The sequence below is a fragment of the Anoplolepis gracilipes genome, chromosome 1 (genome assembly GCF_047496725.1).
Source record: "Anoplolepis gracilipes chromosome 1, ASM4749672v1, whole genome shotgun sequence".
NCBI classification, from domain to species: domain Eukaryota; kingdom Metazoa; phylum Arthropoda; class Insecta; order Hymenoptera; family Formicidae; genus Anoplolepis; species Anoplolepis gracilipes.
The window spans coordinates 24,265,852-24,292,112 of NC_132970.1; the positions used below are offsets into that span (position 1 = coordinate 24,265,852).

Genomic DNA, 26,261 nt, shown 5'->3' on the forward strand with positions numbered 1-26,261 from the left:
AGACAGGCAGACAGGCCACCGCTCTCCTAGCAGTATCGCCACGTTCAGAACAATCCTCTGGATCGTGGCCGAGGTACCGCTGGAGAAATTCCTCCGCCTTTCGATGATCAAAGTGCTCGCCTGACTGAGGTGGCAAACGTTTCGTTCACCGCGCGATCGTTCAGTTATTTCCTTTCTTCGAGTGCGTTTTCACCGCTGTTGTAATTTACGATCCGCTTCGTTTGTATATTTACGTTTTACTAATTCGCGTAGTTCAAGGTGAACAATTCTGACAATGAGTAGTTTTCAGTGAAGTGATTTCGACGAGATTTTATGAGAAACGCGATATTGTTAATTGAAAAGGTTGGAATTTTATTTATGTAATACACTTGATAATGAATACCCATCCACCTACACACACCTACACACACAGACACACACACACACATACACACACACACACACAGAATAAATCAAATTTGTTACATTCATGCTTGTTATGTGATAAAACAAAATTTTAAAATTGAGGTTGCATGATTTAAAATGATAAAAAATTATTCCTAACTATAAATTTTATTTCTTGTTTATGATATATTTTTTTTAGTTCTCATTAATCTTTATTACTTTGACCTTTGATTAAATTTTTTATTCATAAAAACATACACGCGTTTATATTTAACTCGTGAAATGTGCATATCACATAAAAAAATAATAAAATTATAATATAAACTCTTAAGTGTTTTTTTTTTCCTAATTAAGGAGAAGTTAATAAAATTGAAAATAACAGATAACATTAATATGAAAAGAATCAGTGTTTCTCTCTCAAAAATGTTTATAGATTTTATAAAATAATATTTATTTTTATTCAAATTGTACATGTATTATTTTTATATATAAAATTATTTGTGTGTATGTATAAAATTTTTTATATCTCAAATGCATCTCTTCGAGGACTTGCGATTAATTTCCATTTTCTTATTTTTAGATATCAAATTGATTATTTAATCTGTATATCAAACGATGCTTATCTTGAACTATATAAGCTAGATATTCGAGGTATTTTATTTAATTGAAATAAGATATCAGTATATAACATTTACTTGTTTTTTCTAAGTTTTGTAATTACATAATTACATAATTAGAAAATTACATAAATAAAAATTTAGAAATTATAAATATAATATTATAACGTTATATCATATGAAATTTTTGAAATTTTAAACATTATAAATATTTATATTATTGTTTATTACAGAATTATATTAAATTGCTCGATGCTTCTTTTACATATAGAGTACTGTTCAAAAATATTATTTACATAATATGTACAGGCAATTTATATTTCTAAAACATTATTAAGTACATAAGTATTTAAGAAATTTTCTGTATTAAAACACACGGATAAACTTAAAACAGAACTTGTGAAATATACTCTTCATAATAATGCCAAGTTTTTCTTGTCAGCAAATTTTGCCTCTTTATCTTTTCCCTCGATAAAATTCTCATTATTAGTTTATTTATAATTATAAGTATTAACCAAAATTTAAAGTTTGAAACCTGAAAATACATTTTTTTGAAAGCTGACTTAACGCGTAATTAAAAAACAATCGTTACGTTTAATTAAATTTCCTTGAATTGGCCTTCCTTTGAAAATAGATGACAAGAAAGTATACTTTCAAACAGTTATGCTTTTTTATTTTCACAAAGGAAAAAATGCGGTACAAACAATAAAAAAGATTTCCTACTGTGATTTGTATCGTGTTTTTTTCTTTGCGGAAATAAAAAAACATCCATTTTTATCACTCATTTTTAAAATAAGGTAAACTCAAAAAAATTTAATCAAACGTAATTTTTTTAAATTATCTGTCAAAATGTCAGCTTCTAGTGAAGTGTTAGCTTTTGAAAAACATAAAAACATTTATTACACACATCTATTAAGAAATTACTTTTTGACCAACCCAATATTATTTATTCGCTTCTCTTCATACAGTCAATACGTAGTTATTCAAAATTGAGGGTTAATTTGTAAATTTAGTATTACTTTTTAGAAAATAATTTTTTTAATTAGTTTGCTTTAAATATTTTTTACAGTGATTGAGACACTAATATCTTCGCTCGTAAAAGACAAGAGACGTATGTACATATAAGAAATGCATTTTGGCAATATAAAATCTTAAAATTCTTTAAAACTGAACAAAACAAAGACGATAAGAAGATAGTTGTTTCCGAGTAGTCATCCAATACCGTTAAGACACACGTTCGAGAAAAGAGAATCCACAATGATGTTCATGGCTCTTCGAGTTAATCAAGTTCTGGAGGAGAAGTGCTGACAAAGCTCGAGAGTGATCATAGATATAAAAATGACCGTCGCGATGGAGCACAAGCGGAAGAGTTCGTGGGACTCGAAGGTGAGATTCGAATATGTAGCGCACTTTCCCTTTGGTGGTATATGTTCTCTTCATTATCTTGTCGCGTCATTAATTAGGGAGTGGGTCCTCATGCGAAAACGTCATGACTCAAGCAATGAACCGAGTGGAAAATGCAAAGTGTTGAAATATGATTCGTGTACGAAGAAATACATTGTTATAGTGAAGATATGAACATTGTGTTTGCTGCTTTTCTAGCTTTTTTGCAAAGAAACAATCTCAAAATTTTCAACATTTTCAGAGCAGATATAATTATAAATAAACGCGAATGTGTGTGTCCGATTTCAAATTATTCATTAAACGATATCTTGACAAACGTGCATCGTGCTTTATTTAAATTTATAGTCTAGTTTTGGCAATCTTACCGTAGGATTTTTTTACGAGCAGAAACTATGAAATGGTGTTGTTTTATATTTAACACAGTTTTATGTTTTTGTTTCATGGCCTGCATTTTATAGACTTTGCGAAAAATTGTTTCAAAAATAGAAAATGATATATCGCCTCTTCAGCTATTACCTAAAAATGATGACGGACGTTGCAAGATGAAATGCGGAATAACCGCTTTCATAAGTTGCTGCTTTCGGCCTGACATTTGATCTCGCGTATTGTTCGTGACAAATTAGTGAGTGAGTGAACGAGTGTGTGTATGTGTGTGTGTGTGTGTGTGTGTGTGTGTGAGAGAGAGAGAGAGAGAGAGAGAGAGAGAGAGGAAGAGAGAGAGAGAGAGAGAGAGAGAAAGCGCACTTCTGATTAATTTAATTAATACTTTCACACTATACTAATATAATATTTTTTTAGGAAAGTAAAATGAATAGAATTAGTTTGTTCTTAGAGATCACGTTATAGTAATTTTAAATTGTAAAAAACAACATTTTTTCGCGAATGCACTGCACAATAATTTAGATAGATATAAGTCTCATCGCGCATCTAATAATTGCACGTCAATATGTGCTAATGTTTGCTTTCGTTTTTCAATTAATTTTTTAATTAATTCTCTCATATATTACGATGTGAGTAAATAATAAAAACTTTCAAAGGGCCAGAACAGGTATTGTTGTTAAGATTTAATCTAAATGATTTGCGAGACTTCTCTTGTCGTTGATATTGATTATGAATGAAAATATATTTACCCGCGAAATTATGTCACGATACTACGGTTTACCCTTTTTTTCATCGCGGTAGCAGTAACCTAACTCGGTTTTCATCTCCACAGACTGCTTGATCTTGTTCTCCAATGACCTCGAGTCACGTACAAATACACACGCACTCGACAGCAAGTTTACGAAGAACTAGGCTGACCAGAATGAAGAGCGATGCGTTAGGTGGGTTGGGTCGTCTGGGTTGGGCCATCTGCTCTATCCCTTATACCGTTATTTTACAAGAGCACTCGATCGCGTTTGGTATTCTTCAAAATTGCACGTAACGCTTGTCGCCCTTTTGATCAGATTTAGATAATGTACAATGGTTAGTGCACTCGCTCATGTGTTTAAACATGAATATTGAGAAATGTCTCATCGATAATCTCATATATCTTCCTATATATATTGGAGTTGTTTTCTATAATTTTTTTAACTATATTTATTTTACTTCAACTATATATTATTTTATTTAACTATAGAAATTCAGTGCATGATAAGAGACACACACACACACACATCATGATTTGTATTCTTTATTTCAATTCTCTTCTTTCCTGTCTTTTCTTTTCTTTTGTTACTTCCTTTGGGATATTAAAAAGAAAACATTTACTATTAAATAAAAATATTATTGTACTATAGTATTTGCATGCACACGCACACATTTTTCACACATAATTCAATTTTTAATGTGAAATAAAAATATGAAAGGATATTAAAACTTGCTTCACTTAACGCTAAAGATATATCATTTTGGAATGTGTTTTTTCTTTCCCTTCCCCAGTTATAATGATGATAATGATGAGGATTATATACATATATTAAAAATTAACTTTATTATTATATTTTAAGATTTAGTTGTTTTTTGCTGACTAGTATAGTATTGTGTTTCAGTAGTTAGTAAAAAGGACTGACAAGAATATTGTATATGTGTGTGTGTGTGTGTGTGTGCGCGCGCGCGCGCGCGCGCATGTTATGTGTGTGTGGTATATGACTGAACGGATTGTAATTTAAAACGGTCAGAAACTCGTTCCTAGATTCTTGCTCTTTTGGAAAGGTAGCTTGGTGTTTGGTATAACGGTTATAACGGTTAAGAAAGTCACGAGAAAACAGTAGCTCCGATGACGCTTTATAGATTCTTTCCGACAGGTCGTTGACATTAACTCTTTTAGCAAATTGATAATCGATCAACTGTTTTTGTATATATTGTATATATATATATATATATATATATATATATATATATATATATAAATATATATTTTTTAATAAGTTAAATTAAATTTATAAATTATAATTTCTAACATATTGCATAAAAAGTACAAAAATGCGCAAGGAAAGTACAAAGTAACTCTCCATCGCACAGATTACTCTACTTTTTGTCAATGTCAGTGATATCATTAAATATTGTCATATGATATATTTATTATGCTTTTTATATTGTACTTTTGTTAACTTTTAATAAAGAGATTATCTTTTAATAAAAAAGATTAATTTAAAATAGAAACGATGAATTGGCGTAATTAAAATACAGTTGCAAGATATCTTCATTATCTTAATATAGCCAATCAATTTAAATTATTTTCCCAACTACACATTATATAAAAATGCATTTTCCTTCGCTCTCATCAATTTATATATTATATATTTAAACATAAAGTTTCTTTCTTATATGCGACTTTATACGGAAGTAGTAAATTTAACTCATCTTCTCGTTATCAGAAATGGAAGTAATCTTTGACTATTAGAAAACCTAATAATTTAATAAATTTGGATCGACATCATTTTCATCGTTCACTTATAATATATCAGTTAATTATAATGTTAGTGAAGCTTAATGTATTGGAATCAGAAATGAGTGTACCATGAAAGCGTTCGCATAAACTTTCATAAAAGTTTCTGGCCGTGAAAAGCGCTTTTCTATCAGCGAGGTCTAATTTTTCCCGGACTTGAAGTCGTTGACCGCGCCTATTAACGGAAGAGTTCGAAACGCTGTCCAGTTCGAGCATGTCTTATTGTTAATCTCTTTCTATAATCACTACCGAAGCACTACGTTTATCCACATTGAATTCTACTTTCCAATCTAGTGCGTGTAGATCGGATCAGCTCATCTCAAGCGCGAAACAGCCTATTATCTAGATCGGCATAAACTCACAACTGCAGTCAATCGCGTCAATCTTATATATACTTGTTGGTAAATCTACTCTATTTACATTTTCTTCTTTATGAAGTTTCTTTATGAGCTTTCTTTTAAAAAACACTGAGATTTACGTGTTTATATCGTTGCAAATTCATAAGTAAAACACTAATCTCTTTCGCGTATAATGCTCAATGTTATGAAAACACACGCAAATATACAAGTATAGTTGTACCAAGTTGGAGATTTTTGTATTCTCGTTTTATGTATGAATCGCGTGAAATATCCGAGTTTAAGTTATACTTTTCAGACAAATTCTTGTATATTTATAATTGGATTCACACAGAGAAAATGTAAAAACTTATAATTTTTTTATATTAAGCAGGAATATAAAATTTACGCAGATTTTTTTGGGTACGTAACAGACCCACAAAGTGAGAAGAAAAATTTCCCATTTTATCCAGCTTGTAGTTTTCTATATGTAAAAATTACTAAACACGGAAACGCAAAAATAATAGTGACCCTTTAAAAACGCTTTAAAATTCTTTTTTGGATTTGAATTTCGTTCATTTTTTACGAAGTTACAGCTGACTGAATTTTGCATATTTTTAAAATAAGAATTAGATATTCCTCTAATTTTTTAAGTAGTTCATATATATATATATATATATATATATATATATATATATATATATATATATGTATATAAGTAAGATTGGAAGCATATTTTTTTATAACAAATTTGCGCATTAATTATCACGTTTTGATTCTTATTTGCATTCTTTCTATCCCTTAATATTTTTTTAATTGCTAGACAAATTAAAATTTACATTACTTATTAAACATTTTGAATTTTTAAATAAAATTAAAAGTAAAAGAAGTATATTAAAAAACAATTATATATATATTTTTAAAAGAAATAAAAAAGAAAGAAATCTCTTTTAAACATTCGAATATATATCTTCAATTATGTATAATTTTTTTCTCACATGACTAAACGAACGCTTTAAATTTTTTTCTCAGAGAAAAGTTTATTTGACTTTTTTGTTTTAACATAATCATGTAACCAAATAATTAAATCAAATTAAATACTTTTACTTTGCAAAAGTCAAGCAATGTTTTTTTTGTGAGAAAAATGTTTATGGCTGTAATTGATTCGCCGTTTATTACTTTATCCTAAGACGGGTTCTTATGCAACGAATATATTACATATAAAAAATGAAAGATATTTTCAGCGAAAACACTGATGCAAATGCCAAATTAATCGAGCGAAAATTTTTGTTTGATTTTTATAATGTTTTTCGCATTATTGTTCACGAAAGTTAATTTTTTGTCACAATCAGATATCTTAAGTAACGATTAAATGCTGTATTAGTATACTATTATTTGCTTTGATTAAGACTAAATATTCATAGATTATCTATGGTGTGTTATGAATGTATTAAGATAAGCTTGCGTATGAAAATATCTTTCTTCATTGTCTTTCTTTTTGGATTAAATTGATTTTCTTTCAAGAATAATTCTTGGATTACATTCGTGCATAAATTTTTTTAATTTTTCTTTTAATATTTTGATACTTACAATAATTTAAAAAATATAATATTTAATACTGTAATTGTAATTATTTCATAATGTAATCAATTAAATGTTATATAATTGATTTAATTATATAATTAATCAAATTGACTAAATTAATTAATTTGAATAAAAAATTAATATTTTGGTATTTGCCATTTATAATAGTGTTTGTAATATTGCATCAAAATCAATTATGTAGTGCAAATAAAATTTATACAAACTCTATAATATTATTCACGAAGTTGATATCTAAGAACGAAAGGCAACTTCTCGCATTCAGTTCTTCTGCTATTGCCAGTTTCGTAACAGCATAGGCACAGTGTACATTTTTCCAAGTTACCCTTATATAATGCTATAGACTAGAAGAACCTTTCCTCCCAACGTGGTTTTGCGGTTTCGTGAGGAAATATTTTACACATGTAGGTAGCATTATATTTCGCGAATATACTTTATGTCGCGAAATATGATATAACTGTGTATGCGTATAAAATACGTATTTTTAAACAATCAGATCGAAAAAAGATTTGTAGGTTGACATATGTTGTCAAGATCTTTGAATAATCTTTAAAAATTTTTAACAAATTACTCATATTATTTATTAAAAAGTTAACAAGTTAATAAGTAAATTAAAAAGTTTGGTTACTTGAGTATTCTTTAATAAGTAAAAAAATAAAAATAGATAACTATCCACGCAAAATTAACATTTAATTTACATCATTATTCGAAATTTGCTTCGAATACACAACAAGGTCTATATTATTCGCAGGTCTAAATGAATTTTGATGAATCTTGTTTTGTGTATATAGTTGCAATCCCCTATTTGAAGTCGTACAATTATATATGTTAGATCTCATTTATTATATTGTTTTTATTTTTTTTATATTTTAAAAATAAATATTTAAACAGTCAAATTTGTATTTATTAATATAAATTTATTAAAAAATTATTAATTTTTTTAATAAACAATGAGAAAACGATTAAATTTGTTCAAGATCAAAATTATAATTTTGAAAACATATGTTAGTTAAAAATTTCTGGAACCTTGTAAAGTACAAAAGTACATACATTTACTAAATATTTTTTTAGTATCTCTTTTTTTTTAAATGTTTTGCTGTATAGCCCTATTGTCATAATTTAATTAATTTTTATTCGATATACTTTTTCTTTTATTCTTATAAGGTATATATTCTCAAATTATTAATTGTATAAATCTATAGAGTGGAAGGTATAATAAAAATACAATAAATTATCATAAAAATAAAATCGTAAATTTTTCTATATATTTTTACATATTCTATATATTATTTACATTTTAATAAACTTATATTCTATAATTATAAAAGAGAGCGTATCCGTATCGCTTTAACTCTTATAATTAGATAATAGTTGTGGCGTACATTGCACTCCGGAAGTGATTGAAAACAAAGTTCGAGATAATATCTTTGTTTGCTAAACAAGAAAACATGTAATATGCGTAATATTATGCTTAAGCACGGTTCCCATATATGTACGAATCGCGTGCGAAAATCGGTTGACTTTCACGACGTCGTTCGTCGTTCACGTCGTTTGAATATGTACTAGGTATTACACAATATTTAGGTCGCCATTAGTACTTTAGTTGGCAGTTATTTAAAGATGATTTTTTTCATCTACATTTATATTTATATATGTATGTACATACACAACAGAATTTTTATTATACTTGATCTTCATTTTAATATTTATATATTATGGATTGATACAAGACAGATAATCCACACTCGTTATATACTTTTGCGTGTGTGTTGTGTATGGGAATAATATATTTCGTACTATTTAGGTGAGTTTCGACCTTTAGTTTCTTTGACCTTTGCAGCAGCTATCTAGATATAGTCGGTTGTAATCCTTGGTGTTGGAGCGTGTGCCAGGCGTAGCATTTGAACGAATGAACGAAGGCGTAAGTAGGCATATCGCGGTGCCTATGTGATTATTATGTTCCGCGCGTTGCATGCAGAAAAGGTATACGAGATGAGGCGGCAACGATTATACGATTGCAAATTCATGTGTTGACCGAGTCATGGATATATCGACATGTCGGCCAGGTATAATGCGTGTTCATCTTACGCACCACAATTACGATGCGTGTCATTTGTATATACATATGTACATGTATACGTGCGCGTGATATACAGTAGTTGCATAATACAGTTGTAATTAAAGTGACATAAGATGTTAAGGCCATGGATATGCTTTCATTTATTCTATTCATTTTATCTATGCGCACATGCGCACAAACAAACTTGCTAAGATTCTTATTCTTTTTAGAAATGTAAATATTTCTCTTTCTAAATATTTCTATTTTTGCATATTGTCAAAAGTAATAAAGACATTTTAAATTCTATTCTTATTTAAAAGTGATTAATCTTGAATATAATTTGTTCAAATTTGCGGCAGTATTGCAACCAATTCGAACCGTACCGTATTGTTTTAATTCTGAGACGGAAGCAATGCGATCGTTAATGCAAGTTGTGTCACAATCACAGTAATCCCTGTTCTTTCGAATTGGTAAAAATACATTGGCACAACGGAACGGAATGTTTCATCAACGGAGAGATACCGCCTACTATTTTTAATAGATATTATTTATCGATAATTTAAGCGTGCGCAATTTAAATTTCGTAATTTACTTTCTGTTGTATTAACAAAGTAAGACTGTATTTCATTACAGAAAATATTATCACAAATATATAAGAAATGCATCAAATGTAATATTTGTATAAATGATTCCAATTTACGTTATGTATTCTTTATGCATAAAGATAACTGTTATATGAATAACGTGAGAAAAAAATGACTATATTATATCATATTAGCTAATAATAGAAATATACAATATTTTGAAAAAATTTCTGTTAATATATACATATCATATAACTTCAATTTTTGTCAAATGCATTTTTGTAATGCAATATTTTTAAATTTTTTTATCACTAATATTTGCAGAATTGGATTACTGCAAAATGTATGTTTATATAGCTACTGCTTATTATATTTGAGTATACTTCTTATATTTTACATATTTTTCTATTTCATATATGCAGTAACATTGTCGATAGTGAAAGCATTCGTCTTTCGTTTTACGATAACATTTTATAAAGCATTTTAAATAAAGTACGATAAAGTATATTGTTAAGTACATCTTTATTTGTAGATTTCGGTGAGTACAGTGAGTACGAGAAGGTTCAGCCGCGCGGGAACACCAAGCTCGATCCTATCATCCGACAGCGACATCCGTTTCACGAGAAAACTCGGTGGCCAGTATCGCTGTGGATGCTGCGTCCTCGCCGCTTTCTTATTCTTTCTCCTCTTCTCGGGTGTCTCTATATACCTCGGCTGTAAGTATGTCGTTGCAAACATTGCAGCAAATAAATCTGATAATTCGTAAGATGTTTAAAAGATAACACGATTCTCTAAAAAATGTCTAAAAACTTATCTTGCTTAACTGCATGTCTCGCTTTTTTTCAGAATACGTTGACATTTACACTTACATACTGATATTAAGGCAATATCAATATATTTCTTTATATAAAATCATCTTTGACTAATTAAATAATATTTAATTTGTGTTAATAGATTTTTTTGCAATAAAAATAATATTCTTTTAATATAAAACTTTAAGCGCTAAAAATTTAGTTTTTGCATTTATCAAATGTATTTACTAAAATGTTCTTCAATTAGATATTTGCCTTTAATCTTTTCATCTTTGTCGAAGAAGAATACATCAAAGAAATAAGATACAATAAAGTCTCATTTTTGCAATCTTACAATTAAACAATTTACGAAATTGTAAGTCTATATAGAGAAATCGTTATTCGCGCGATGCATTCGTATAATGATTTTTTTTATTGTTAGAAAATGAACATTTTATCAAAAGATTTAATCGTTTTATAAAGTATACATGCGCGCATTATATTAGTGTAATGCGACATATACAGGGTATGCGGTAATTGGTGAAAAACCTGTTAATGGCAGATTCTTGAGATCATTTGTAGTCGAGTTTTTCCTCAGCGAAAATATCGAAAAAAGAGACGTCATCATTTTTTGCAAGTTTCCAATTTTTATCATTATATATCTTTGTAATTAAGTCTTAAATTAAAATTTTATTAGAGTAAACTCTATCTGAAATTAACTGAAGAATGTAGTTTTGATAAATTTTTAACTTTGAAAAGTTTAGTTGGCGAAAAGCACCTTTTTTTCTATCGTTTATAACTCGGAAATTATTTATGCCTCGACATTTTTGCTGAGGAAAAATCGTCTCCAAATCATCTCAAGAATTTGCCATTAGCATCAGGGTTTTCACCAATTACCGGACACTCTATATAAATCACGCATAATTCAATATATGTATACGTATGGTATACTCCTACGTTAATCCCGGAATACAGTGTAATATGTATTGTTTTATTTATTATTTTAATTTGTTCTTTTTTTTGCATACACACACACACATGTATTGGCCATTTACCGAGCCAAAACATTTTCGTCGCATGAGCGATCGCCCCCTTTCACTTGCTATTCTTACATATATGGGTATATGTATGTACATGTATAAACATAGAAGACACTATGAGTACTGATGCAAATAAAATTATTCCACAGTTAACCGGCGATCGGCGACCTAGCGAGCATGAAATTATCCTGGCACATCATGATCGTGCCAGGACGACGGATATATTCACGGTGCATGAATCATATGATCGGACTGTAAAGTGTGATTGACATCGATACGCCTTGTTTAAATGATTGACGTTTTCTTGTTCATGCACTTTATCTTGGTTATACGATTGATGTACGATTCATACATCATATATAAAGTCATATATACGATACACATATACATCACAAACAAGATCCAAACGAAGGAGAGAAAAAAAATAATCTATTTATTATTAATTATCATCTCGCGTAATATTCTACATTAAAAATCACGTCTTTTGAAATTATTAAATGCAAATTGATTATAAATATAGAAATTTCCAAAGTTTTCCATTTTATAATAAGTCTTACAAATTTTTATTTTTGTGTGTATATATATTTTCTAATGAGTGACACACATACATAAACATGTGTGTATACATATGTATGTACATATATGTACATATAACTAGGAAAATAATTAGACTATAACAATAATAGAACATTGATATGATTAAAATTTTCTTTTTGGCGATAATATTTTTTTAGCTTCTTAAGATAACAATTTCAATTCAATTTTTAAAATTTAATTTTTGATTATTGCAAAAAATTGATTAAATTTTTGGTTAAAAGTATATATTAACACTTCTTCGAATACTCGGTTATTCGGTCAGACCGTTATGCGTACGAGCTGAAAGACCTCAATGGGCTTTGGCCGCATCACCTTCTTCCTGCTTTCCATTCTCTATTCTTCAGTCATATGGCTTTGATTAAAGACGCATATTACATATTTATTACTCATGCCATAAATTTTACTTTAATGCAATTAACTTAAAATACATTGCAAAAAAATTGTCGCAAATTAATTAAAAAATGATTTATATCGTACTTAATTAGTTAGTTAATAAATATATGAATAATATGTATATATTACACATTTTATACTCATGCGGTACAGCGAACACGAGGTCGATAATTCCTATCGCTGTTTAATTCGTGTTTACAAGGGAGAAGAATAAGAGGTCATGGAAGATATTGCATGAACGCGCGCGTGCCAGTCCATTGACGCTTTCCAGCTGATAAACGTATAACGGTCTGACCGAGTTGTTTAGTTGATAGATATAAGTCACTTCAGCGCTCGACCTTAAAGATGGGAATTCGTGTCCTTGAAGCACTTTGATCCTGCGTCACTAATCTATGCTCTAAATATAGATTTAACATTGCAATATCGAGCAATTGGGAATCGCACACACACACATTAAAGAATAGCTTTTCCATCTTTTATATTTATATACTGAAAAAATCAAACATCTATTTTTCCAATTAATAAAAAATTTGTCTTTTTCGCAAATCTTACATCTTTTAATAGTATATAGTAGAAACTTTTACAAATCTACAAGTCTACACGCACGCACACGCATATGCACACGGATGACTAGATAATAAAATATTATTTGATTAGATAATCAAATATTATAATATGTGATTATTTAGCCATTGATTTTATAATAGATTGCATTATGACATATATATGTACAACATGAGTATAGAATATTTTTTACCCACTAAATATAGACACAATTTGGCTGTCTGAAAATATGTACATATATTGTATATAATTTTGGAAATAAAGAGATAGATATACGGGATACATTGTACATAGCATATATATATCCCGTATATCTATCTCTTTATTTTCAAAATTACTTTGAGTAAATTAATTATAGAATGAACAGATTATTTATTAAACAAATAAATTATATTTTTCGAGTTTGTACAGCAATATATTGAAATGCTGTCATCATAGAGATTATTTTAACATTGTTTTTTTAATATCGAGAGCCAAGTCGCAATGTGTTGCTTTTGTCATCGATATTAAAGATTATAAATAAAAATATTATAGAAAATATCTTTAAAATATTAAAATGCTCTATTACTAGTATTATGATTGATAATGCATATTTAATTAAATAAAATTTATTTGAAAAATGTTACTTATAAAAAAGTAAATTTTATAATAAAAATGTCTTAACGTTCCTTGCGTATTAAATAATTAATAGCTAAAATAATAAAACGTAGCTAAAATATATGAATGTATGGTGCACGTGTATAATTACTTTAAACTGTAAACGATAAAAAAAGAAAAACATTAATTTAATATATTAAAAGATATTGAAATAAGAACTACTAAAAAAGATCTTGCTTCCTTAACAAATATTTTATCACTGATCAAACTGTAAATCGCGGGAGGTCAAAAAAATTTTCTTCGGCGAGCAAGCCGCGTCAGGATGGAGAAAGTTCAATAAAAAGTAATTTTTAGTATGTGTATGTATAATCGAAGTCTCCCTGCATATTCCCGATTTGTCCCGCTTTGTCTAGCATGTGGAAAATTTATCGCACCGACGCGACGCGACGTCATAATGGATAGCACTCGAGGAGTGAAATTCTCTTTATGATATTGCACGTTCTACGATCGTTCTATATCATTTGTATATCGATCGCACATGCATTAGAAAGCTATTAAGTTTGCGATATATTGCAAGCTATAGTAAGATATATCACGCGCAAATATAACATTCTAAATGTTTTTTTGATTACTTTGATCAATTAACACTTTCGGTAACAGTTACGGCAAACGATAACCGTGAAACGCGTCCTATCTTTTTTTAACGTCATTGTCAGATAAAGTTGTCTTTGTCACACGAACAGCGACCCAATGAACAGGATTTAATTACTGTTTTGATATATACAGGGTGTCCGGTAATTCGTGAAAAATCTCCCGTGTATGGGTAAAGTGGATCAAACTGAGCAAAAAAGTTCTATATCATTTTGCGATTTTCGCAATAATTATTGAGAAATTAATTAAAAAATATCGATCAATTTGTGTGAGTATTAGCACGTGGCGAGAAAAGTCAGCCCGCTGTCACGCGGTTGCTAGTCGCACACGCATAGTAACCGTGTAACAGTGGGCCTCTTCTCGCTGTAGTCCTAACGACCGCGTGACAGCGGGCTGTCTTTGTGCAGAGCGCTAATATATTGGCTCGAATTAATCAATATTTTTTAATTAATTTCTCAGTAATTATTTCGAAAATTGTAAAACAATACAGAACTTTTTTGCTCAGTTTGGTCCGCTCTATCCGTACACGAGAGACTTTTTACGAATTACCGGACACCCTATATATCGTATTTAATTTCTGACAATGAGATTATTCCACTTGGCGTACTTTGTAAATAATTTTATATATTACGTTATTTCTTAGATGCTCTTAGATCTTTATTAATTTGTATTAAAGATGACCCGCGTGAAGTGGATCTAAATATATACGACATTACTTAAATAAAATTTGAATTTTACTTGTAGTAATAATAAACTTATGTAGTAGTAAATAAGTTATTTACATCTATATATTATCGTTGTGCATGACTCTTTTTTGCCTGATTGATTTAGATTAATTTCAAGGTACTGCACAAAGATAACTAACAATAAGGTGAGCGCAACAAGTAATGAAACAATGAATCAATGATATTTATTTATTGCACGTTCTATTAGCGATAATAAGAATTTTATAATTTTCATAGATATAATATACGCATATATCAGCAAACAACGCCTTTCAGATAAAACTGCATAAATGATTATACCTCAGTTTTGTCACCACTTATTGTTAGATATGTTTTAAGAGAAGTTGTTCCGAATAATGTTCTACAAGAATCAAGTAGGGGAAGGCATATTAATACGAACGATGCGTAAAGACCGATAAAATTATATCACAAAATTCGACACACATTTAATGCATTATTCATTAAATTAATATATGTGCAATATTTTTTATATCTTCTTTAATTTTGACATATATACATATCTTTTAAAATATTTTTATACTATTTTCTTATTGCTATATACAAAATTTTAATGTATTTTATTTGACTATTTTTATTTTCTTGACTGTTAAATCTTTTACATGACATTTGAATTTTTCCGTACTATCATTACGTACTATTACTTTTGTCTATATTATTAATTATTATTTACTCTTTTTTTACAGATTATAACTAATAATAATTAACATTAAATATTTGTTTTTATTTTAGACACGTTCCTCACTTCGGATCCACCGAGTGATCAAATATTTCTCGCAACATTCCGAGTTACCAAAGGTGATTCTTTCACCGCAGAACTGGCAGATCCTTCTACCGAGACTTTCCGGCTACGGTCACGAGAATACCGCGATCGCTTTAATCTTATCTTTCGCCGCAGCTGGCTAAAATTATCATTTCTCACAGCGGATGTTTTAGCGCTTGACGGGTAACTAAATTTTATCATTACGATTGATAAGGCAATTATTTGACTATTTAACCTTTACATTTTTTTTTGTCAGTGTTTCGCCAATAAAACGCACCTAAAGATATTAGTACAAAGTTATTTGCAAACCAAATTATGCAATAACATTCTACATGAAACATGTAATGTAAGAGCAAAAAATTAGCTAATTATAAAACATTATATATACCATAAACTTGATTGGTCTTTCTATTCCTTTCAAAAAGTTGGTTCTTAGAAGAAATAAACTTACCGATATAATGGAAATCGATGAAAACAGCTCGGAGCTGTAGGCTGTATGCGGGAGAGAAATCGGACGATATTGCTTCGTAACTTTCTAGTGCGCATGGTTTCACTGCACTTGTTGCTCTTAGCGCGCAATGAGATATATTACTGTGGCTATTTATTAATAATGTATTTATTCATTAATAATATTGAGTTCGAGCTTGTATATTACATTGATTTATTATTAGTTAAGGTAATCGGTCCATGAAATGAGTCGCATTGTTATAGAAATCACATTACATTTAGAAATCTAAAATTATAAGCAAATTATACAGAAATTAAAAGTTTAATATTTTTTTTTCTGAAAAAAAAATTTCTAAAAACAATTATACAAATTCAAAAATTTTTAAGTAAATTAATAATGCTTTTATGAAAGAAATATTGGATACGAGTACAATCATGTGGTCTTTTTAATGCTAACAATAAGAAGATTAAAATAATTATTTTGACTGCTAATAAATTTTAAAATTTTATTTATTTTCTTTAATATATGTATATATGTATATATTTTATACTTATTGCAGGGTGGAAGGACGTGATTTAGTAGTGCATTTTGATATTAGGTTTGATCCGCGATATCAGACTATAACTACTGGGAATATCGTAGACATTCTGTCGCGGGAATTAAATCCCGAAACCTCGCGTTATCTGGCAAATCTGACAATAGAGACGAAGAGTCTCGATGTTCAAGAAAGTCTGAAAGCTCTAAACGAGCAAATGAATCCACAATCAACAATCTCCACATTACCGCCGACAACGACAGCGCCTCCGCCAAGAAAGTGCAGCAAGTTGGATCTGTCCTATTGTAAACATCTCCCTTATAATATTAGTTCATATCCAAATATATTGGAGCATAGATCCTTGGCAGATGTCGAAGAGGATGTTATTGCTTTTAGGTATGTTCTAGACTAAGGTAGAAAGTAATTTTTTTTAGATTAAATAAGTTTATAGTGGGCTCAAATAAATTGAGAAATTATATATAGAAATTATAAATTCTGTTAAGCTTTGAGAAAAATTATTCCACGAAAAAATCTATTCAAATTAAAAGAAAAATTATTAAAAAATGAAAGAAAAAAATAATGTTTAATATATAAAATTTTCAATATATAATCATATAAAAATTACTAAAAAATAATTTTTAATAATTTTATATAATTCTTTTTACATGTAAAAAGAAATTTTATCTCTTTATTAATTATAAAACTATATTTTTTTATAAAGTATGTACAAAAGATTCTATAATATTTGTTTGGTCTACAAAAGATTTTGTAATATTTGTCAAAGGTCAATAATAAATTTCTCTTTTTATTATATGTTTAAATTGTGATAATATTATCTAATAATATTATAATCATAACTATAATCTAATCAGTACATTGAAATTAGAGAACTAGTGGACGCGGAATGCTATCCATTGGCCTACGACTTTATCTGTCAGGTGCTGCAGCCTGCGTGTCAATTGAGTCATCCAGAAGATTTGTTACAATTGCCTTGTAGAAGCTTTTGCAGAGAATTTTGGAATGGCTGCGGCAGTCGTTTTTCTGAGAAGATAAAACGTGCCTTGGATTGCTCCAAGTTTCCAGAATACGTTGGTCCTGGCAGTTGCAGACCAAAGCCAGGTGTGAGATTAACTGTCAGAAGTAATATAATATCGTTATTATTGCAAGCAAAATCTCTCTTTATCTCTCTCGTGAGATGACATTAAACGCGATATCTAATGAATTAATTAATATGAATGAATCAATGTGTAGGATGTGTGCAAGCACTTCAATCTAAAGCCTTATCTCCAAGAATTTGCGATGGCGTGATCGATTGTCCGGATCTGTCGGATGAAAAGAATTGTGCCTATTGTCGAGATGGTTACATGCATTGCGGAGTAGGAAGAACTTGTATACCGCCTACAAAACGATGTGACGGCAAAGTGGACTGTCCGAATGGCAGCGATGAGAAAGATTGTCGTAAGTAGTATAAAACACGCAAAAAATACGTATTAATTAATTTATTTTCAATACAAAGATAATGTTAAATAAATTATCGAAAATAAATGAATAAATAATTGCTATAATTGCCATAAACATTATTGTGAATATTTATTGTAGTACTTTTGGCGCCGAGCGTTCACGTACTAAAATCACAATCTTGGAGTACACCTCATGCAGCGAAATACAATAAAGAGGGTTATGTTGTATTTAATGAAAAAGGTACTATTGGTAAACTTTGTACAGCAAACCTAAATGCTACCCTACCAGAAACGGAAATGGATAATGTTCTTCAAACGGCAGCGAGCTCATTGTGCACTCTACTCACGTATACGTAAGTATCTTCTTATCTTGTAGTTTAATAATACGAATAGCTTTGCTATCATTGATTTTCAAAATATGGTATATATAAAGAAAAAGAATCGAAAAAGCTAAATATAAATACCAGCAAAACAAATATCTTTTGCCGGCCTTTTTTGTTAATTCTTTTCATTAATCGAAATTTTTATTTTCATTACATTTTACTTTGCATAACTTTTTATTGCATAAAACTCATCTAGTTAATATATTGGCTTCTTCAATTCTTTTTATTTATTATTTTGTAATTAGAAAAATTTTTTAAATTTTGTTTTACTAATTATCACTTATCACCTTGAATTAATTGCCGTTAAATCTGTTTGCTTTTTGAGATGTTATTTATTAGTACTACCTTTAGGATTATAATTTTGATAGGTGCATAATCATAATTTAAAATTTACTTATACATTTTATATCTATTATATTTTATGTATACTTGGAAAAAAATTTTATAATTTAGAAATTTATACCCTGTAATTTTTTTTAATGTAGCGGCGTGGCTCTTGTTGAAATAAGAATTGATGACGAAGAAGATGTCCCGTACGTATACATGGAAGATCCATCAGCACCAGAAATCACTTTCGTTAGGGCTCCTTGTCCTAGTAAGGAAGTCTTGTACGTTCGCTGTTCCGATCTCGGTACGATTGCTTTATTTTTCTAATATTACATTTAATATTACGTATAATAAGTATACATTATGTCAAATACATGTTTTGCTCGCAATTATGCACGTTACTATATATGTATAATGTATAGATATATAATTCCATTTATTATACATTATATGTGTGTATACTTCTTAATTCTTTATATTTTCTCTGTTGAAAAACTAGAGTGCGGAATACAACCTTTACGTGCAAACGGCGGTACTCAAAGTCTTAATAAGATGGCAGAACCTGGCGACTGGCCTTGGCATGTTGCACTTTTCAAGGAGGGAGTTCATGTTTGCGATGCTACTCTCGTGGCGGATAATTGGTTACTCACAACTGCATACTGCTTCCAAGGGTGAGTTTAATAAATTTGTAATTAAAAAAGGTGAGTATTTATAAAATGTTATATTAAAAAAGTTAGGTTTTGTAAAAAAGATCTTATTATTAAAAATATTTTCTTTTTCTATTTTATATAAATATCGTTATATATACACATACAAGGTATCCAAAAATAAATGTTGGGATTTCAATTTATAAATAACACAAACTAAATATTGATGAAATTTTTTTAATTATCAACAACTTGAACAGTTTTATAATCTATTCAGTAAATTTTGATGTATGTATGTGCCCCATTAACAGCATGGCATTTGTTATAACGAAAATTTCAACACTCTTCAATTTCTAATTCTATATTCGATTCAGAAGATCTGGCATATCTCTCGTGGACTTTATTACACGTCGATGAGTAATTGTTTTTATGATTCGACCACTGTGAGATAGCGTAAATTTCTGATTTTCACACTGTACACAACATTTTTCACGTGTTTTCATAAGAATTGGTGAAAAACCTGTTAATGGTAGATTCTTGAGATTATTTGGAGTCGATTTCTCCTCAGCGAAAATATTGAGAGACGTTATCATTTTTTGCAAGTTTCCAATTTTTATCATTATATACTTTTGCAATTAAGTCTTAAATTAAAATTCTATTACAATAAACTTTATCTGAAATTAACTGAAGAATATAGTTTTGGTAATTTTTTTAACTTCAAGAAGTGTAGTTTGCGAAAGCGCCTTTTTTTCAATCGCTTATAACTCAGAAATTATGCCTCGACATTTTCGCTGAGAGAAAATCATCTCGAAATGATCTTAAGCATCTGCCATTAGCAGGTTTTTCACCAATTACTGGATACCCTGTATATATATATATATATATATATGTGTGTGTGTGTGTGTGTGTGTATGGAGCAAATAACAGAATACAATATAAATAAAGTCAAATAATAAAATTTAATATATAATAGATATGGTCAAAATTTAAAACATACGTTACAAATATTAAGGAAAATCACATAAGAGACGCAATTATGTATAATAAATGGACGAAAATTTAACAAATTAATCAATAATTATTAATAAGACATAAAGAACAAAAAATTGATGAATTACAGAACATATAGTAACTTAAAATACAAGTTAAAATACGTTTCTATCCTTGACTGGCCTCTGTTTAGTGTTAAAAAGAATTAAAAAAAAAAACAACCAAGAATAAAATAACTGTTGTCAACTGAGTCTCGGTTACAAAATATAGTGTTGGATTACTTCAATACTATTGCATCGCTAATAGCGAATTCGGCCGTTTGCACTAGTGCGCACTAAGTGTTTTTCTGGCTTTTTAATATTTGAATTGAATTCACTGTCCCAATGCATTTCGATTGTTGTATTCGACAAATAAAAATTGCTTTAATGTAGTGACGAATTTATATTTGGATAATTGAAAAAAATTGAACAAGGACTAAAAAAATGTTGCGCTGACTTTTCTGACAATGCAGTTTCAGACTACACGACAGTACTGCTCCGACTTTGCATTTGCATCATGTCGGAGCAGTACTAAAACTGTCAGTGCATGTACGTCGAATTTGCTATAAAATTTTATAGCTAATTGACTTCCACAAGTTGTGTCAGAGACTTGCGGTAGAAATTAAAAATAAAAGTTGCCTAAAAGATGTTATTATATGTTACTGTAGTGGAAAATCGACAATTTAAAAAAAAAATTTTAACAATATAATTAGCAAACTCGCCGGAAGATCCAAATCAGATGTACAAAAAGACCCCTCGATGGACTTGCAAATCTTTCGTTATGTCACAACTTGTGAAACTGTTGCGCGAACGGAGATAATAACAAAATGAAATAAAATCAACAAGCTGGACAGAATCGAAAAACAAAATATATAAGCAACTAAATATATGAGAAAAAGCTTTTCAAAACTTTCTCAATAATATATACACAAGATGGATTAAGTACAATAATTCCGTATCATCCTGCAGGTTTAAGCTGGTTTCTGTCTTTTTATAAATTTCTTACACGAGTCTCCTATAATAATAAGGTTTGCTATTCAAAATCTGTATTCAATCAAGTTCATGATTTTCCTGAATTCTATTATCCATGATAACAGAACTTTACTGAGAGCAAGCTCTTTTTATGTGTGATTACAGTGTTCGGTAATATACATTTTTAGTAGTCTTTTCGTCTGACCCACGTAGGATGCACAATTTCTATATAGGTATCTATACAATCATTCTGTACACGATATTATTGTGATAAGAATATGATATAGGATCTTTGTATAATCTAATGAACAGCTTGAGACTGTATAGCTCTGTGTACAAGGATCGAAAATCGGCGTTTTTTACGATCGAATTAAACTTCTTTGATATCGATTTAACGTAAGGAAATAGGAAAAATGAGTGAGGATTTAATATTTTTTTTATATTAATATCTTTATAGTGGAAGAGATATTTGTAATGAAAGAGTCTAAAATTGATCGTTTCTAAAATAAAATTGGGTGGGTATCCGTTCTCTAACTCTAAAGATGTTAATTATATAAAGTTTTTTTTTGAAAAATATAATGAGAAAGGAGAAATGGCCGATTAATAATAGTGCCTTTTTTGCTGACATAATGGATTGGGAGTGATAATTCAAATATCTGCCTGAAAAAAGGTTTATGGAACCAATTAAATAAAAAATGGCCATTATAGCAGATAATTATGACATCTAAAAAGTTTAATCTCTTATTTGTATCTACTTTTATTGTAAACTGTACTCTTGGAGGGAAAAAGTTAAAAATATCTAACACCGATTTAAAAAAGGCGGAAAAAACCGTCAGAGCTATGTCATCCGCGTATCTCACATAAAAAGATACAGGGAGTAAGTATAGTCCCGCGAAAGTTTTAGATTCAAGATCTAGGAGGACAACATCCGCAATTATCGGAGACAAAGATGAGCCCAGGTGTGTCAAAGGTCTGTTTATAAATTACGTCATTAAAGATAAAAAATATAGAATTTAAAACTATATTCAGAGCTAATAAAAATTTACTTATTGGAATTTTGGTGTTAGGAAAATTTCATTTCTTCTTAAGGTTATCTACAGACAGATTCAGAGGAGTATTTATAAAAAGTGATACCATTTCAAGAGAGATAAGCTCATAATGATCCCTGACTGTAACCGCGGATAAATTTTCAATGAGATGAAAGATTATTGATAAGATGGCTGTTTGGAAGAGAAATGCTTTTTATATAATATCGTATAAAAATACAGTAAGAGTATAAATGGGCTGTTAAAAAATACAATGACCTTGAGCGGATGATTCTGTTTATGTATCTTCAGCAGCCCGTAGGCTCTAACAATAAGTAACAAGGGAATGATGGAGTGTAAACATATGTACGTCGATAATATATAATTTCAACTCTTATAATTTCACTCTTTCCACCTCGTCAACAAAGAGTGTAAATCTGATACTATTTTATTAACGGATTGCGTTTAGCAATTATGTATGTGTTGTCATTTTTAAGTACTTCTTTCATTTTTATTGATATATAAGCAGATTTATCTAATACAACGGTAATGTTTCCTTTATCTGTACGGTAGAACGTTTCTATTCTTATACGTCTTTGATAAAATTTTTTGTGTTAGTTAAAATATATAAAATATCTTTGTCAATAGTAATTTGAAGAAAAATTATGATATAATAAGTTTGAATGATAGAAAGTGAGTGATTTTTAATATTAGCAGAAATTCATTTGTCTTTTTTGAATTTTATGTAAATTTTTCTCTATGAATTTAATAAATTTAATAATATTATAAGTTTATCTTTATGAGAGACTGTGTAAACAAAATTTGCTTCCTCCCAGTCGTAACAAACCGCGCACTTTAATCAAAATTTCTCTTGATGAGAGGTTGCCGAACCACTTCTTTCTATCAGTGACAAAGGAAGAAGTAGTATACATATACATACATACATACACATATATATATATATATATATATATATATATATATATATATATATATATAGACAGAGAGAGAGAAAGAGAAAGAATGTTTCGGTATAAATATGTAATCTCTCTCTCTCTCTCTCTCTCTCTCTCTCTCTCTCTCTCTCTCTCTCTCTCTCTCTCTCTCTCTCTTTCATAGGCATGTAGGGAAGACTAAAATAGGATTTTTTTTATAGTCAACCCAAAGCAGAATGGTTGGCTAAACTTGGTGTCGTACGACTTTCGAGTACGTCCCCTTGGCAACAAGAACGCAGAATCGTCGGTATGATTAAATCACCGGTGGAAGGTACGACTGTTCTGGTAAAATTGGATAGACCAGTAACGACTTTTTCGGATTTTGTAAGACCGGTTTGTCTACCCTCCAGCGAGGACTCACTGAGCAATACATCGCAATGTAACACTCTGGGTTGGGCGAGAAATCGTACGTTGACTGACCGTTAATTGCTTATAATTGCTTAAAATTTAGAAAGTTTAAAATGCTTAACAATCTTGAACGTTGAAAATAAATTTTAATGAATCAATTTAGTATTATATTGCGATATATTTTAATAATATATTCAAATTAACAAATATGTATCATTATACATATTATTTCAACAACGAATAAAGAATCTAATTAAAACCTTTTCTTTATCAGATTATAAATTAGTTTTTGAAAAATATAAAATTTATTAGTTATTAATTTGTTTGCAGTCTATTTTAAATTTTATTATATATATATATATATATATATATATATATATATATATATGTATATATATATATATTTCTTCGATTATCTTTTTAATTATTTGAAAGGCACAAAACATTTTTGAAATAAATTATGTAGAATCTTGTTCTTTTATTTGACAGGTGATTTGCTGCAAAGAGTACAGTTGAAACATAGTGCAATGGAAAAGTGCGAAAATATTAGTATCCCTTCAGTGAATAGTGTTTGCACCGAGCAGGCGTATTCCATGGATGATTGCAATGTAAGAAATTAAAAAATTGTTTCTATAGATTCTGTACGTGCGCGCTTTTAAACTTTCTTTTTCCTCTTTTAGTGAAAAACTACTTTACACTATAGATTCCAAATATTAATAAATTTCAAAACAAACAGATGAAATTTTGATAAATAATATAAAAAATAGCATTTTATGTTATTAAATTTTCACAGGAAGAGGAACTCGCCGGCAGTCCAATGTTGTGTCTTCAAGCGGATAGTCGAAGATGGGCGTTAACTGGTATTGGTAACTGGAGAATAGCTTGCTCAAAAGATGGCATCGAAAGACCTCGATTATACGACAAAATTTCATCACACATTGACTGGATTAAATCTACCATTAGTTGAGAGCTTTAATCGAATTATTCAAATAAACATTATCCGATAAAGATTTTCCCGCGAACAAAATATATTCTCAATTACAAATTGGATGAAAGAAAAAATATCGCATTCTAAAACTGTGACCTATATTGTATACCTAACAATAAGTTAGAAATTACTATTACACAATATTGTTATACACTGATAACAATATTTAATCTATTTTGTATGAGTACATGTGTTACTGTTATTACTATACAATATAATTTTGTTAGATAAAAATTTACTTTTCATCAATCACCGGAACGTGCAATCGTTTCTATAAATGTAAATATTTTCTTTTTTAATTTAGAAAAATATCCTTACTGTGGCATAACTTTCTAATTTATTTTTTTGTCCTATAATTATTTTATCATATGTATACATAGTTGTTTTATACTTTATATTTAAATAAGTATTATATTGTTAGTTTATTATTAGTAATTATAATGCAATTATATGAGTATGTATATTTGTAAGATTGTTTACACATTAAACTTTCCCAAAATAGAGTATCTGATTTTTTATTAATTGCATATAATGTATAATACATAGGTGCATGAAGATAAATTTTGGAAAAGTACACATAAAATTCAAGATTTATTTAATATTTATTAGCAAAAAAGAGAATTGTAATAATGATGAATTATATAACAAAATACCAATACATATTTTGATAATGATTTAAAAGTAAACTGTGACGTACAATCATGTGACAATACTAAATTTAATGAGATGCAATTTAATGTGACAAGTGAGGAGACTAAACAAAAACAATACTCAATAATTACAAAATTTGTTGCAACTATGTTAGAAAGAAATTTTTTAAACAATTCGGCAATTTTGCTTAGGAGCTAGATTTTTAATCTACAGCTTATTTAATGTGTTTTTTTATATTTATATTAAGAATATATTAATAATATATGTATGAAATATAAATATATCAAATCATATTTTGAGCATATATTAATGTTGTATGCATATGTAGTAAAAAACTTGTAATAAAACTTAATTATAAAAGAATTTAATTAAAAAAATTTAAACATATAAATTTTTTGAAA

At 28.9% G+C, this 26,261-nt stretch overlaps 1 protein-coding gene across 3 annotated transcripts; it reads left to right on the forward strand.

The window, feature by feature from the left end:
* On the forward strand, positions 1 to 25,581 carry LOC140666543 (atrial natriuretic peptide-converting enzyme). 3 transcript variants are annotated; one of them, XM_072893826.1, is made up of 13 exons: positions 1 to 342; positions 2,071 to 2,387; positions 10,447 to 10,630; positions 16,023 to 16,236; positions 17,061 to 17,432; positions 17,923 to 18,155; positions 18,288 to 18,494; positions 18,636 to 18,849; positions 19,365 to 19,510; positions 19,706 to 19,877; positions 24,035 to 24,279; positions 24,711 to 24,829; positions 25,015 to 25,581. In XM_072893826.1, the coding sequence occupies exons 2-13, from the start codon at positions 2,340 to 2,342 to the stop codon at positions 25,186 to 25,188; spliced, it is 2,328 nt and encodes a 775-aa protein (XP_072749927.1). In that variant the 5' UTR covers positions 1 to 342; positions 2,071 to 2,339; the 3' UTR covers positions 25,189 to 25,581. The 3 variants fall into 3 exon arrangements, with proteins under 3 accessions (XP_072749927.1, XP_072749937.1, XP_072749947.1); XM_072893836.1 differs by lacking the exons at positions 1 to 342; positions 2,071 to 2,387 and adding an exon at positions 9,101 to 9,192 and having other exon boundaries at positions 25,015 to 25,580; XM_072893846.1 differs by lacking the exons at positions 1 to 342; positions 2,071 to 2,387; positions 10,447 to 10,630 and adding an exon at positions 16,310 to 16,399 and having other exon boundaries at positions 16,098 to 16,236; positions 25,015 to 25,580.
* The last annotated feature ends 680 nt before the right edge of the window (positions 25,582 to 26,261 follow it).

Coding starts and splice junctions, on each gene's coding strand:
- LOC140666543 (XM_072893826.1), top strand. CDS start 2,340: ATGACCGTCGCGATGGAGCACAAGCGGAAGAGTTCGTGGGACTCGAAG. Junction 17,433..17,922: donor GAGGATGTTATTGCTTTTAG/GTATGTTCTAGA, acceptor CATTGAAATTAG/AGAACTAGTGGACGCGGAAT. Junction 24,830..25,014: donor ATTCCATGGATGATTGCAAT/GTAAGAAATTAA, acceptor AAATTTTCACAG/GAAGAGGAACTCGCCGGCAG.